Source organism: Asparagus officinalis, chromosome 1 (assembly GCF_001876935.1).
Source record: "Asparagus officinalis chromosome 1, Aspof.V1, whole genome shotgun sequence".
NCBI classification, from domain to species: domain Eukaryota; kingdom Viridiplantae; phylum Streptophyta; class Magnoliopsida; order Asparagales; family Asparagaceae; genus Asparagus; species Asparagus officinalis.
In genome coordinates, this window is record NC_033794.1 from 92,545,387 (window position 1) to 92,557,837 (window position 12,451).

Here is a 12,451-nt window from a genome sequence, read left to right on the forward strand (position 1 = left end):
CTTGTTAGCTAGCAATATGTAAATCTCATGCTTGTTATGTCTTTCCGTCCTTTTTGGACTTCCACATTATTCAACTTTTAATGATTGATCCCTTTGTTTTTGCATTGAGACATAAGCTTGCTATATACCAAATTGTTTTGCAACACCAACACACAGTTTGGCTAGATCTGCTTCTTAATATCACCCACGTTAGCTGTTATCATTGACACAAGTCTATATATTATGCCTTTCTTTGAAATATTCATATTCATTTTAAAGAGAAATAGCGACACATAACTTTTCTTCTGATCCTTCTCAGAGAAGGAAAGTCTGTAAGTTCTTGATCTCACAGCATCAACCATCAGTGACAAATCACAAGTTTCACAGAAAGTTTCTCAGTTATCATTACGAATATGAAGTTTTGAAGCAATGAAAGAAATATGTTATATTAGTCACTGTCCACCAAGTTATGATATCCGAAAGGGACAAAATTGTAAGCAGATTAGGAAGATACCATATTCATAGGGCTAAGATTTTAAACCAGGAAAGAGATGCTTAGGCTGCCGGAAAAGTTTGCAATTATTTCTTATAAACTTTAGAACTGTGTTTAATTGTGAATGGTATCGTTGTTTTTAAGTTTACTGCCCTCTAATTTTATTTATGCAGATAGATCCTCGAGTGAATTTTGTTCTCTCCCTTACCCTTAGAGAAAGGTTTGGTTCCCCTGTCACACCTCCTTTAATATGCGGAAATAAATGAGAACTGAATGCAATTCCAGTATCTAATTAATGCTTACCAAACATAATTTACTTTTGGGTGCTAGAAATATCATTCACACTTCCCATCAATTCCCACTCAATATAGAAATCGTCATTCTCAATGAATTATCAAGTAATTAATATTTTCAATCAAGTGAGAATGAAAATAAAAATATAAATTTCTACCTTCTTAAAGATATTCCAACTTAATTCTCTAATCGCACCAAAAAATGAAAATGAGAATAAACATTACATTCCCACATCAATTCCATTTCATTCATACCTCTAGTACCAAACGAGGTAGTAAAAGACTGAAAAATTTCACCCAACGGGTTTACTATAAAAATAAAACTAAAGGAATAGCAAGTTCAAACCCATGATACCATAGAGGGGCTACACAATTAATCCATGATCTATGAATGTGCTATAAATCTACTAGTAAACCAATTGCAAGGGGGAGCTTGCAATTGCTTTAAGAAGGCAACAAGTGTGACACTATCTACTTGAAATACCAAATCCCTCGACAATAACTACTTAGTAGTGGGTCGCCCCATCTTCGTGCACTTAAAAAGTAGTTAGGTGTTGAGATCAAGTGGGAGCAGGGGTCCAGTACCAAGTGGAGTTGGACCCCTACTTGCCCACAACTTATAATCAAATAAATAAAATGGGGCAATTCTACTTTGTGTTCAGCAGGTGGTGTGCTTGCCCATCTGTTACCAACTCCTAGGGGAAAAGAAAATATATATAAACCCGCTGTAGAAAATCATATAGCAGAGAAGAACATGACATATGTTTCGCTATAAGATCTAAATCAATACAGTGAATATTGCATCAGTGCAATCATCTCTTGTATTAGTGTAATTTGAATATTGTACCAGTGTAACCAGCAACTTTATACTGAGACGATTTCATGTTCTCCCTTCCTATCTATATGACCTCTATAGAGAGGCCTCTATAGGATTTTTGTTAGTCCCAAGCCCTAACCCACTCCTCTCTCTCTCTCTCTCTCTCTCCCTCTCTCTCTCTCTCTGCATCTCCAACTAGCATGTGACGATGCATTTCAAACTCCACAGACTCTTTACCTTTTAGATCTCCCTCAACCCTCTTTATTTTCCCTCTCTAAATCTGAAGCTAACCAGCATGTGATGATGTCAACCTCCACAAGTTTCTCTCTTTTTTAACCTTAAAGCTGACTGGCTTTAAGCATGTGCTCTCAAGATTGGGTGAGGCAGTTATTTTCATGCTAAAAGTGATGATAGATCTTGGACCCCCCATACTCTTTCAAGTGGAGGAAAGGACTCTGATGTGCTATTTGTTTAGGTCAGGAGTTCAAAAGGGCTGATTCTTTCTTGCCCTCTGCCCACAGACAAAGTGTACTACAGTAAGGGCTAATGACCAGACCAAGAATCACACCATCAGCTCATCATTTTCAATTTATGCCCCCCCTTTCTCATAAATAAAGCAATTGACAAACGTACTCCAAGGGCTAGTAACCAAACCAAGGACGATATCGTAATCTTGTCAGTTTCAATTATGTCCCCTTTTTATCACAACAAATCAATTGACAAATGTACTACAAGAAGAGCCAATAACCCAATTAAGTATGATACCATGAACATACCAGTTTCAATTGTACCTGATGCCTTGAACATACCAGTTTCAATTGTCCCTTTTTCTCACAAATAAAATGAATGAATCAGAGGAAAACTGTTTACTGGAAACTAATATTACCGTTAATTTGCTAATTTACTTCAGTTCAGTTTTGATGTTGGTATCCCACTCTATTTGGCGATACAAATACTATCAAACTATTTCAACTTTTGAGCATAACTTCACACCATGTTGGAAGAGGCAATTATAAGGAACAGAACATGGAAAAAGATCAAACTTTGACAGTAGAGATGCAATCCTACAAAAATCTCTGCAATATTCATTGACAAAAGAAGGGGTCTATGTTACATGCTGTATGTACCATTTTCTCAAGCAAAGTAGATGTTAAACAACAGGAATTCGGAACGAATTGTCATTACAGGTGTACCTTCAAAGACTTGAGATAAACACTTCAATTTAACGATCCATAGGTTCCTTCCATCTGCAAAGCAAAAGCATTGACCTGAAATTGATGCATCAACTCCATGAACGACCACTGCCCAAGCCTCTTCCTCGATCACGAAAACTACCATGGCCTGTTCCTGTTGTAGTGATCAGCAATATTACATGAGAACTGTTGACGATATCAAGAATTACAGCGTCACTTATCAACAGAATAGAATTGAAGAATGATGACAGTCCCAACTACGAGGCAACCAAGATGTTGGAAGGAACTAGCTATATCAATTGTAGTGAAATGCAATCCATCAAATCATAAATGGTGGAATATAAATTATAAGGAAGAAAGTATATTGAGCAAGATTTTCTTTGGGATGCAACGGTTGGTGATCATAGGAAAGCTAAGGTCACATGGAAAGAAGTTTGCCGACCTAACGAATGTAGTGGTCTTGGCCTAAATCAGTTGGAAATTCACAACAGAGCTCTTATGCTGAAGCATGTGTGGCACTGCAACTCAAAACTGATTCACTATGGGTTCGTTGGATTCATGCGTGCTATTTGAGAGACCATAAAATCTGGAGTATTGCTAATAAGGGTCATTTCTCATGGCCTTTTAGAAAAAATTTTGAAACTGAAAGATGATGCGTTAAAGTGTGGTATTTGGTGACATTGGGATTTCCTGGATTGCAGATCCCCCCTCATTTTCAACCTCTTCAACCTGAAGGAAGCTCTGTTACTAATCCCAAAACAAAGCTGGAGTACTTTGGTACGGAACTCTTTTACATACCCAAAACATGGCTTTATATTTTGAGTTGCATGTATGGATAGATTGCTACTAAAAGTGAACTTAACTCCCATGGAATCATACAAGATGATTTATGTCCACTGTGTGAAAGTCAAGCTGAAAGAAGAGATCATTTGTTCAATTTTAGCTCTATTTAGTGGCAAAAAAACTCTGCATCTTATCCAGTTTTATTCATACCCAGGTGATTTAAGTTCTATCGTTGCTTCGATGCTCAAATGGAGAGGGGAGGTAAAATAATTAATGGCATCAGGAAAGCTGCTTCTGCAGCTTGTATGTGCATCATATGGTCTGCAAGAAATACTGAAAGTTTTTCATCATTAGATGATTCAAATTGAGGAGCATCAAGCTCATTGTGTTTGAAGTGAAGATCAAATGTAGCACAGTTGTTAGAATGAAGGATACAAAGGCAAGTAGAAGAAGTGCTCTGCTATGCATCAACCCTGAATTCGCGAAGAAACAGAGCATTGTCAACAATTGTTAGATTTAGCTTGTTGTAGTATTGGTTAGTATTAGTACTTGAGAAGATGCTGGAGTTTTTCGATGTTTTGCTACAGATTACATGTATAGAGGCCAGTTTGATGTAGGCCAGAGAGTTTATCTTAATTGTACATATCTTGGTAAATGAGAAATAAAATGCTTGCTTACCAGAAAAAGCAAATTAAACGAGTAGTTAAAAACAAGAAGGTAAATTTCACAAAACCATAATGAACTGAAAGGGTTTTGCACAAACTACCATTAAATTTTATTAAGAAAATTACCATGAATTTTTAAAACTGCAGAAAATTATCATGAACTACCGAAGCAGTTGCTAACAGCGTGCATAATACATCTAAACAACCCTTATTTATATTGATCATAACTATCAACCCACAAAGTTTATAGGGGTAATGTAGAAGATATATGTAGTACATAATGGCAAAATTTCCCAAAACATGTCACTCCCAAATAATGCAACAACCTTTCTTAACTATCATGATGAACAGAAATTTAGTTGAAAAGTTTGTTTTATCTAATCAAAACATTTATGGTAGTTGTGTGCATCATCTGAGTTTACAGCACTATCGTGAAAGTTATCCGGAAAAATAGAGAATATTGATTTAATGAAATATTCCCAACTTTTAAAAGAGGAGTTGGCTTAAAGAGGATTGGATTCAAAAGCACCAAAAGGATGCATAGCCAGCCCAAAAGACTCGGATAAAATACTTTTTAATGCCATAAATTAATAAAAAGAGTGAAAGTGCCAAGTAGACTGACCTCCAGCCTGAGGTGGGGCACCTCGGCCCATGGCAGCCAGTTCAGGGCTGACCTTCTGCCCAGCTTCTTGCAAAATATTAATAAGTTCCTTTGCAAACCTAGCATTGGCTGCAGTAAAGAAAGTATATGCAGTTCCTTTGGCCCCAGCCCTCCCAGTCCGACCTATCCGGTGAACATAATCTTCTAAAGATCCAGGAAAATCATAGTTGATCACATATTTTACATCCTTCACATCTGTGAACTAAGAAGCATGAGAAACAATATAACAATAAAGATAAAACACTGAATTGAGAGAAAATCCTAATACCTAAACCACGAGCAGCAACATCTGTTGCAGTCATGATGGGACTCTTCCCTGCTTTGAACTCTGAGAGGACCCAGTCCCTTTCAGCCTGGCTCTTGTCACCATGAATTGAGAGGGCAGGCCAGCCATCAGTTCTTAATTGCCTCGTAATTTGGTCGCAACCCTTCTTAGTGTCCATAAATATTAAAATACGGCTTCCATCCATTATATCCTCCAGTAGCTTGACCAGTCTGGAGAAGATATAAGATATCATGTAAGCTTACTGAGATATGATTAAGAAAATCAAATATAGAGAATAACCTACTTGTTATATTTCTGACTCTCAGTTACAATCTCCACACGCTGATAAATTGCATGATTTGCTTTCAACTCTTCGGAACCAATAACCACCTGTTTCACTCAAGGAACAAATTGTGTCAGATCGAGAGAAGATGGCAGTATGAAACTAACCCACCTGTGAAGCATCATGCTTGATTATCCATTTACCTTGTATGGATTGTAAAGGAATTGTCTAGCAAGTTGTTCAACTTCCTTTGGCCAAGTAGCACTCCAATAGAGAGTCTGCCGATCAGGACGGATCTACAGAGAATCAAATGATATAAGCAAGAGCAAAAATACTACAAGTAACTGTTTCATAACAATCTATCCTAGAATACAATGCTTTATTCAATGATGGCTCCTAGAAAAGAGATCCACCTAGTGTCACCAGGGTTTTAAATATCAAATATCAGGGAAATATCCGATGGCCAAGTTTCGTATCAGATTGTGGATATCGGGGAAATATCGGAATGTCATAACGGATGTTTGCATTAGAGTATGATGCGTTGAAATGTAATCTCAACATACTTAATGAAATCTAAGCATGCAAAATGTAAGTAATATATGTTTAAGATAATTATCAACCTTGTAAAACAAATAAAAGTACAAATCAACGTTGCAACATTTCGTCTAGTTTTTTAGGTCATGATGTCATTTGATATAATGGGAAAGTCATGATATGTCACCCAAAAAAATTACTAAACGTGGTAAATTGTTTCGCAACAAACCATATAAAATGATATATCAATCAACATAATGGCTGATATATCGGCCATATCACGGATATATCACCCAAAATAGCCAAAAAACGGTAAAGGATATTTTGAGACCATATCGGTTGCAACAAGCTTTGTAATATCGAAGGATATATCGGGCCATATCGGGGATATTTAGAATAATGAGTGTCACAGCACTTTTGCAAAATCATTGTTAAAATCTGCGTTCTAACTTCACAGAACACTTGAGCACTTTGTTTTTGTTGGCTTCCTAAAATTATAGTATGTTTTTGCTTTGCAGAGATGTAAGAGGCCATTCTACAATTCCATTTCTTTCAGGGCATATACAAATCAGATTTTTGAAAGTTGTCAGCAGTGCAATTTCCAATTTACCCAATAACAAGTTCAGTGGACTACAGAGAGAAGTAAGAAATGATGACCAAGCAAGAGAGAGGTTTTGCGTTTAACAAAATACAATGCGAAATAAGTAGTGTTTTAAATATCAGTCGCCATGTCGGACATGACGGCCGATATTGCGGTTTTGTTGCCTAGCCGATACGAAATCGCTGATTTTAACTCGTATTGCGTTTTTGGGGTCATGGCGAGGATATATCGGAAAAAATCGGACATTGCGGGCGCTATTTCGGCCATCAAAAATCGGCCAAATTTGTTAAATGTCGGTTTTAGGCTTATTTGGTCAAATTTGAACCCGACCCGACCCAATAAGCCATATTGGTTTTAACTTTTAAGCTAGGGTTTTTTCCCCAAGTCAGTCGATCCTCAATCCCAGCGACTCCTCCTTGCGACGACGCCGAACAGATGACGCCAACGACAGACGACGCCGACGACGCCGGACGACGACGGCTGACCGCCACCGAATCCTTCGCCTCCAGATCTACCGCCGACCGACTCAAAACTCAGGGTTTTTTTTTTCATTTTTTTTCTTGTTTTCTTCTTTTTTTTGAAAATAATTTTTTCCCTTCTTTTCTCTGCAGCGAGATTATCTATTTTGCTCGACCGCTGACCGACTCCTTAGTCTTCTATCTTGCTCGATTTTATTTGCTGGTAAGTGGTAATTAAAAGTTTTGATCTTTGTGTTGTTTGATTTTTTTGGGATTCCTTCTTCTGTTGTGTGATTCTAATTGGTGGCTGAGTCTTTTTTTTCTGTTTTTGCAAATTAATTTGCAGCTATTGAGCTGCTAGCAGTTCTGGCAATTTAGGGCAGTTCTCTGTTTGTTTTTTTTGTTTATTTCTTTCTTTTTAATCTGCAACTAGTGGGATTTGTGGTGCTTTGGATTAGATCTGGGTGTTGTGAATCTGTAGATCAGTTAGCTTTGTTATTTTTGTTTTATCATGAAAGTTGGAGCTTGGATGTTTCTTTCTCTTGTAGAAAAATTTGTTTATGAAATTCACTAGTATGGCTCTGTTTATCATGAAAAATCTGTAGATCAGTTAGCTTTTGTTTCAAACTGTTATTTACATAATTGTTTCAAACGTTGTACAATAATTTTGGTAGCTGTGTTGGCCCTGTTGGGAAATTTGATTGATCCTTCATTCTTGCTCGTTGCTACTTAACTCTCAAGTATAATTTGTAAAAAAGAAAAACAAAGTCAGTGAGCAACAACAATTTAGTAATTAGTATAATTTGAAAAAGTGCTTAAAACTAGTAATTAGCATGCTAACTAATAAATTATAAACATATAAATATTTGATTGAATTGTATAATCAGTTAATCACCATGCATGAATCATGATGCACAATTATTTGATTGAATTGTAAATATGTAATTGGTTTTAAGTTTGTTTAAAACTAATTATATGTTTGTTGTCTATTGTAATTTTTAGGAACATGTCATCAGAAGGACAATGGTCTACTAAGCCGCCAACATCAAAACCGGACGGTAAAGATCCATGTTGGGCATACGGGGAGAGAGTTGGCTCCGATACCAACAAGATTAAATGTAAATATTGCACTCAGACATTCAATGGCGGGATTACTAGATTCAAATCTCATTTAGCCGGAAAGAGAGGGAATTGCACACCATGCATAAAAGTCCCTGATGATGTTAAAAGAAAAGTCTCAGAAATACTGGAGAATGCAAAGAAGAGCAAGGAGGATAAGGAGACAAAGATCTATAATTTGTTGAGTGAAGTGCATATAGGGGAGGAAGAGGAGCATAACTCCTTGACTACTCAAAGAAGCTCGTCATCCTCTTACAAGTCAGTAGGCCCAATGGACTCCTTTGCTGCTCGTTCTCCCGAAAAGACCGTCCAATTAGTAGCTAAGGGCAAACAACCATCGATGGACTCCAAGCTAAGAAAGAAAAAAAGGGAAGATGTTATGCAATACATTTCCAAATGGTTCTTTGAAGCTGGCAATCCATTTCATACAGCCACACTTCCCTCTTTCCATCAAATGCTACAAACCGTGGGGATGTTTGGAAGTCATTTACAAGCTCCATCAATGTACGAGTTGAGCGAGACTTGCTTGCAGAGAGAGGTGGATGCAACGAATGAGATTGTTGAGAACTTCAAGAAGACATGCATTGTCAATGATTGTTCCCTGATGACTGATGCTTGGAGTGATCGAAAGTCTAGAAGTATCATGAACATAGTTGTACACTCTGCCGGGAGGGCATGTTTTTTGTTATCACATGATACATCGGCCGATAAGCATGATGTTGACTATATTTGTGACTTTGTAGACAAGGTTATTGATGAGTTAGGGGAGGAAAATGTGGTGCAGATTGTCACCGATGGAGCTTCAAATAATATGGCGGCCTCTAAGAAATTGGAGGAGAAGAGAAAAAACATATTTTGGACCACTTGCGCAGCGCACACCGTGAACTTGATGTTATGCGACATAGTCAAGTTCAAACCCATTCATAATGCCATTACAATGGGGAGGAGTGTATCGGTATTTATATATAATCATACCAAGCCTCTTCAATTGTTTAGAGAGTTTACTAAGGGTGATCTTGTGAGACCGGGGGTTACAAGATTTGCTACGACATTCCTCTCACTGCAATCATTAAGGGATCACAAGAAAGAGATGAGGCGGATGTTCATCTCTGATCAATGGATGGATTGTAGCCTTTCAAGAATAACAGCGGGCAAAAAGGTATGTATTTAAACTTTAAAAATTAAAATTGATAGTTACAAAGTATTCCTTTCATCATTTATATTTCACTCATTCTTTAATTGTTTGTATTATTTGTAGGTTGCTGAGATAGTTGCTAGCAACAAGTTCTGGGACAATACAGACTTTGCCCTCAAAGTTTTCAATCCTTTAGTGAAGGTTCTCCGGAGAGCCGATGGTGATAAAGTCCCATCTATGGGATTTATATATGGAGATATGTTGGTGGCCTTAGAAGAGTTGAAAGTAACCCTTGGAAATGATGAGAAAAAATATAGTCCCATATTGAAAATGATTAAGGCAAGATTCAATAAGAAGCTTTGTGATTCACTACATAAAGCGGGCTACTACTTGAATCCATATTTCTATTATCCGGCTTACACGAAAATTAAAAAAGATGGAACTTTCATGACATCACTTGTAGATTGTATGCATAAAATCTTCCCAAATGACCATGCGACTTTCACAAAGATTGGAGCTCAATTACCTAATTATCAAGAACGTCTAGGGTCATTTGGAAATGAATATGCGAAGCGCGAAGCTTCTAAGGGTGATTGTCCAAGTAACTTTATAATATTAAATTAATTCATTAACCTCTATTACAAATTTATAAGTTACTAATTTTTTTCAAATATGAATTAACTAGTTACATGGTGGAGGCTTTATGGGAATGATACTCCCGAATTGAGAAAGATGGCAATGAGAATTTTGGCCTTGACAACTAGCTCTTCGGCATGTGAAAGAAATTGGAGCACATTTGAGATGGTAATAAACTAATAATGTTTCTTGAATTTAGATCATGTTGTAGCCTTGTAGGTTTATAGCATTTTGTGCTAATTCATGTTTTCACTTGTAGATTCATACTAAGAAGAGAAATAGATTATCTCACAAAAAGCTTCATGACCTCGTCTTTGTCAAATTCAATGCAAAATTGAAGAACAAACATGCCGTCATAGATAGAGATCCTTTGTGCGCCTATGATGATGAGGAAATGATCTCTAAATGGTTGATGGGTTCAAACGGGGATGATAGCGATGATGAAGTATTTCCGGGAGAATGTTTGACTTTTAGGCAAGTTGGTGACATTTCAGGAGCTAATCCAAGAAAGCGAAAAAGTGCACGAACACAAACCTATAAAAGAAAGAAAATGTCGGTATCATCTTCTTCGAAGGGGAAGGAGCCGGTGGAGGATGATGAGGAAGAAGATATTGAGACATCATCGGAGTCGAATGAGGAGGATGTTCTTACTCTTGATTTTGATGAGGATTGATTAGTCCTCTTAGTTTCAATGTTATTTTGGAATTACTTTTGGATAATTGGATGTTAAACAATTATGAGCTATTTGTAACTTTGAAAACTTGGTTGTATGTTTGCTTTGTTTATGTTTCTCTATGGATATGAATCTTGTGATTTTCATTCTATATATTATAATTTATATGTCACTTGCTTCATTCCTTATATGCTATTCTATGTTTACTAACAACATCTTCATATTTTGTAGGTCAAGCACTCGGATGGTGTCAATATGCACTCGGGAATCAGGTGTCTACAATTGGTTAGTGATCCTAACATCAATAATCATATGTTTTGACAATATAATTATCAAGTATGTGAAGATTCCATTTATGATATTATATCAACCTATCCAATATGACAATCCGATATTTTTTTTATGTCCCCCGATATATCCCCGATTTCCGCTATCGGACATGAATTTTGGCCGACCGACATGAACCCGACATCCGACATTTAAAACATTGGAAATAAGTGCACTAGACTTGTGGCATCATGTAAGATCATAGTTTATATTTTGAAACCTCCATAAATGCTCTTTATCAAAAAGTATGTCCAGAATAAAAACTAAGCATGGCATTTGATCTGTAATGGCGAGGAATAATGGCAACAGAATAAACAAAATATTTGGGGTGTTTAAGAGAAAATATGAAGACAACCTAGTGGGTCCTCTTTGCCAATTAAGCCTATTAAGCCCAACAATCATTCCCTCAAACATGCCTTTACATATCTTTGCATATGTTCCCAACCACATCAACACAAGTTTTGAGAACAATTTCTCTTGGAGATCTGATCAGCTTTGAGCACAAAATTATCTTTGAGTTGCCTACAACTCCCTGAGTGCATATTATGCATACATCATATTATCCTTGAGCTGTCTACAACTCCTTTTGAGTGCTTAGTACATATACATCATACGCATCATATACAACTCCCTGAGTACATGGTGCATAGTACATTATCATTGACTTGTTTATAACCACCTTTTCACAGTGTACTCGCCTACTCATAATATATCTTATGTTTCTCATTAAGTGCATAGCATTAATATACGCATTACCAAAGCCCGATGCATCTTGGACACATTAGTGGTTTTTTCCCCCATTTCTTATCCTTCTTATGCTGCTGACTAAAACTAAACTTAACAAACAAAAAGTGTTTAAGTCGGGATCAAGATAAGCATACGCATAGGAAAAGAAATTAACTGTCTGATTGCAGAACACTTTTTTACTTGAAAAGCTTTAGACACTGTATATGATGTTATTTGAGGGCGGGAGGGAGGGATTCTGCTACATGTATATGATGTTACATAAGGGCGGGAGGGAGGGATCCTTCTACTTGTAGTTAAGGTCTATTTGTTTGCATGGAAGTAGCTATGAAGCAGACGAAGTAAATAAAGTAGGGTTTACAGCTGCTCCAAGCAAAAAAATATGGTTCTCTAGAAAATCGACTTACGGTACTTCCTTAAATGCTGATGTGGCATCTGCGTGTCGTCTACGTGGCATCCCTATTCCTTAAATATTTTTCCTTCCCTCAAGGATCCCTCAAGAATCAGAAGTACCTTGGAAGTAGTTAAACCTAAGTAAATTTAGAAATATAATCAAATTTTCTATTACATTGATGTTCTCTATTTCTAAATAAAATTCGAAAAGATATTCTTTCTCTCTTTCTAACAATATTTAATTGTTATCCAAACAAAAAGTGAATGAAGTGGAAAAAAATACAATTTCTGGTACTTCCAAAATTTTGCAAAACAAACAAAAGTTGCACTTCCACTACTTCATAATTTTAGAAATAATCACTTTCTTCTTCTAATATTTCCTATCAACCAAATGGGCTC

At 36.7% G+C, this 12,451-nt stretch overlaps 2 protein-coding genes across 3 annotated transcripts in view; one reads left to right on the forward strand and one right to left on the reverse strand.

The window, feature by feature from the left end:
- Window positions 2,610–12,451, reverse strand: part of LOC109828149 (DEAD-box ATP-dependent RNA helicase 20) — a 28,259-nt gene continuing 18,417 nt past the window's right edge. Inside the window, exons 6-10 of the mRNA XM_020395183.1 lie at window positions 5,636–5,728; window positions 5,454–5,539; window positions 5,153–5,379; window positions 4,846–5,079; window positions 2,610–2,929 (exon numbers count right to left, since the gene is read on the reverse strand). Coding sequence (XP_020250772.1) covers window positions 2,865–2,929; window positions 4,846–5,079; window positions 5,153–5,379; window positions 5,454–5,539; window positions 5,636–5,728 — 705 coding nt within the window. The 3' untranslated portion in view covers window positions 2,610–2,864. The remainder of the gene's footprint in view (window positions 2,930–4,845; window positions 5,080–5,152; window positions 5,380–5,453; window positions 5,540–5,635; window positions 5,729–12,451) is intronic.
- LOC109828157 lies at window positions 8,299–11,752 on the forward strand. 2 transcript variants are annotated; one of them, XM_020395190.1, is made up of 2 exons: window positions 8,299–10,083; window positions 10,175–11,752. In XM_020395190.1, exons 1-2 carry the CDS (start codon window positions 10,012–10,014, stop codon window positions 10,586–10,588), a joined length of 486 nt encoding a protein of 161 aa, XP_020250779.1. In that variant the 5' UTR covers window positions 8,299–10,011; the 3' UTR covers window positions 10,589–11,752. Both variants share the same exon structure in this region; 1 of them encodes a protein (XP_020250779.1).

Excerpts from the sequence above, each read along its gene's own strand:
- LOC109828157 (XM_020395190.1), top strand. The coding sequence starts at position 10,012 with ATGGCAATGAGAATTTTGGCCTTGACAACTAGCTCTTCGGCATGTGAA. Across the intron at positions 10,084-10,174 it reads ATTGGAGCACATTTGAGATG|ATTCATACTAAGAAGAGAAA; the intron begins GTAATAAACTAA and ends TTTCACTTGTAG.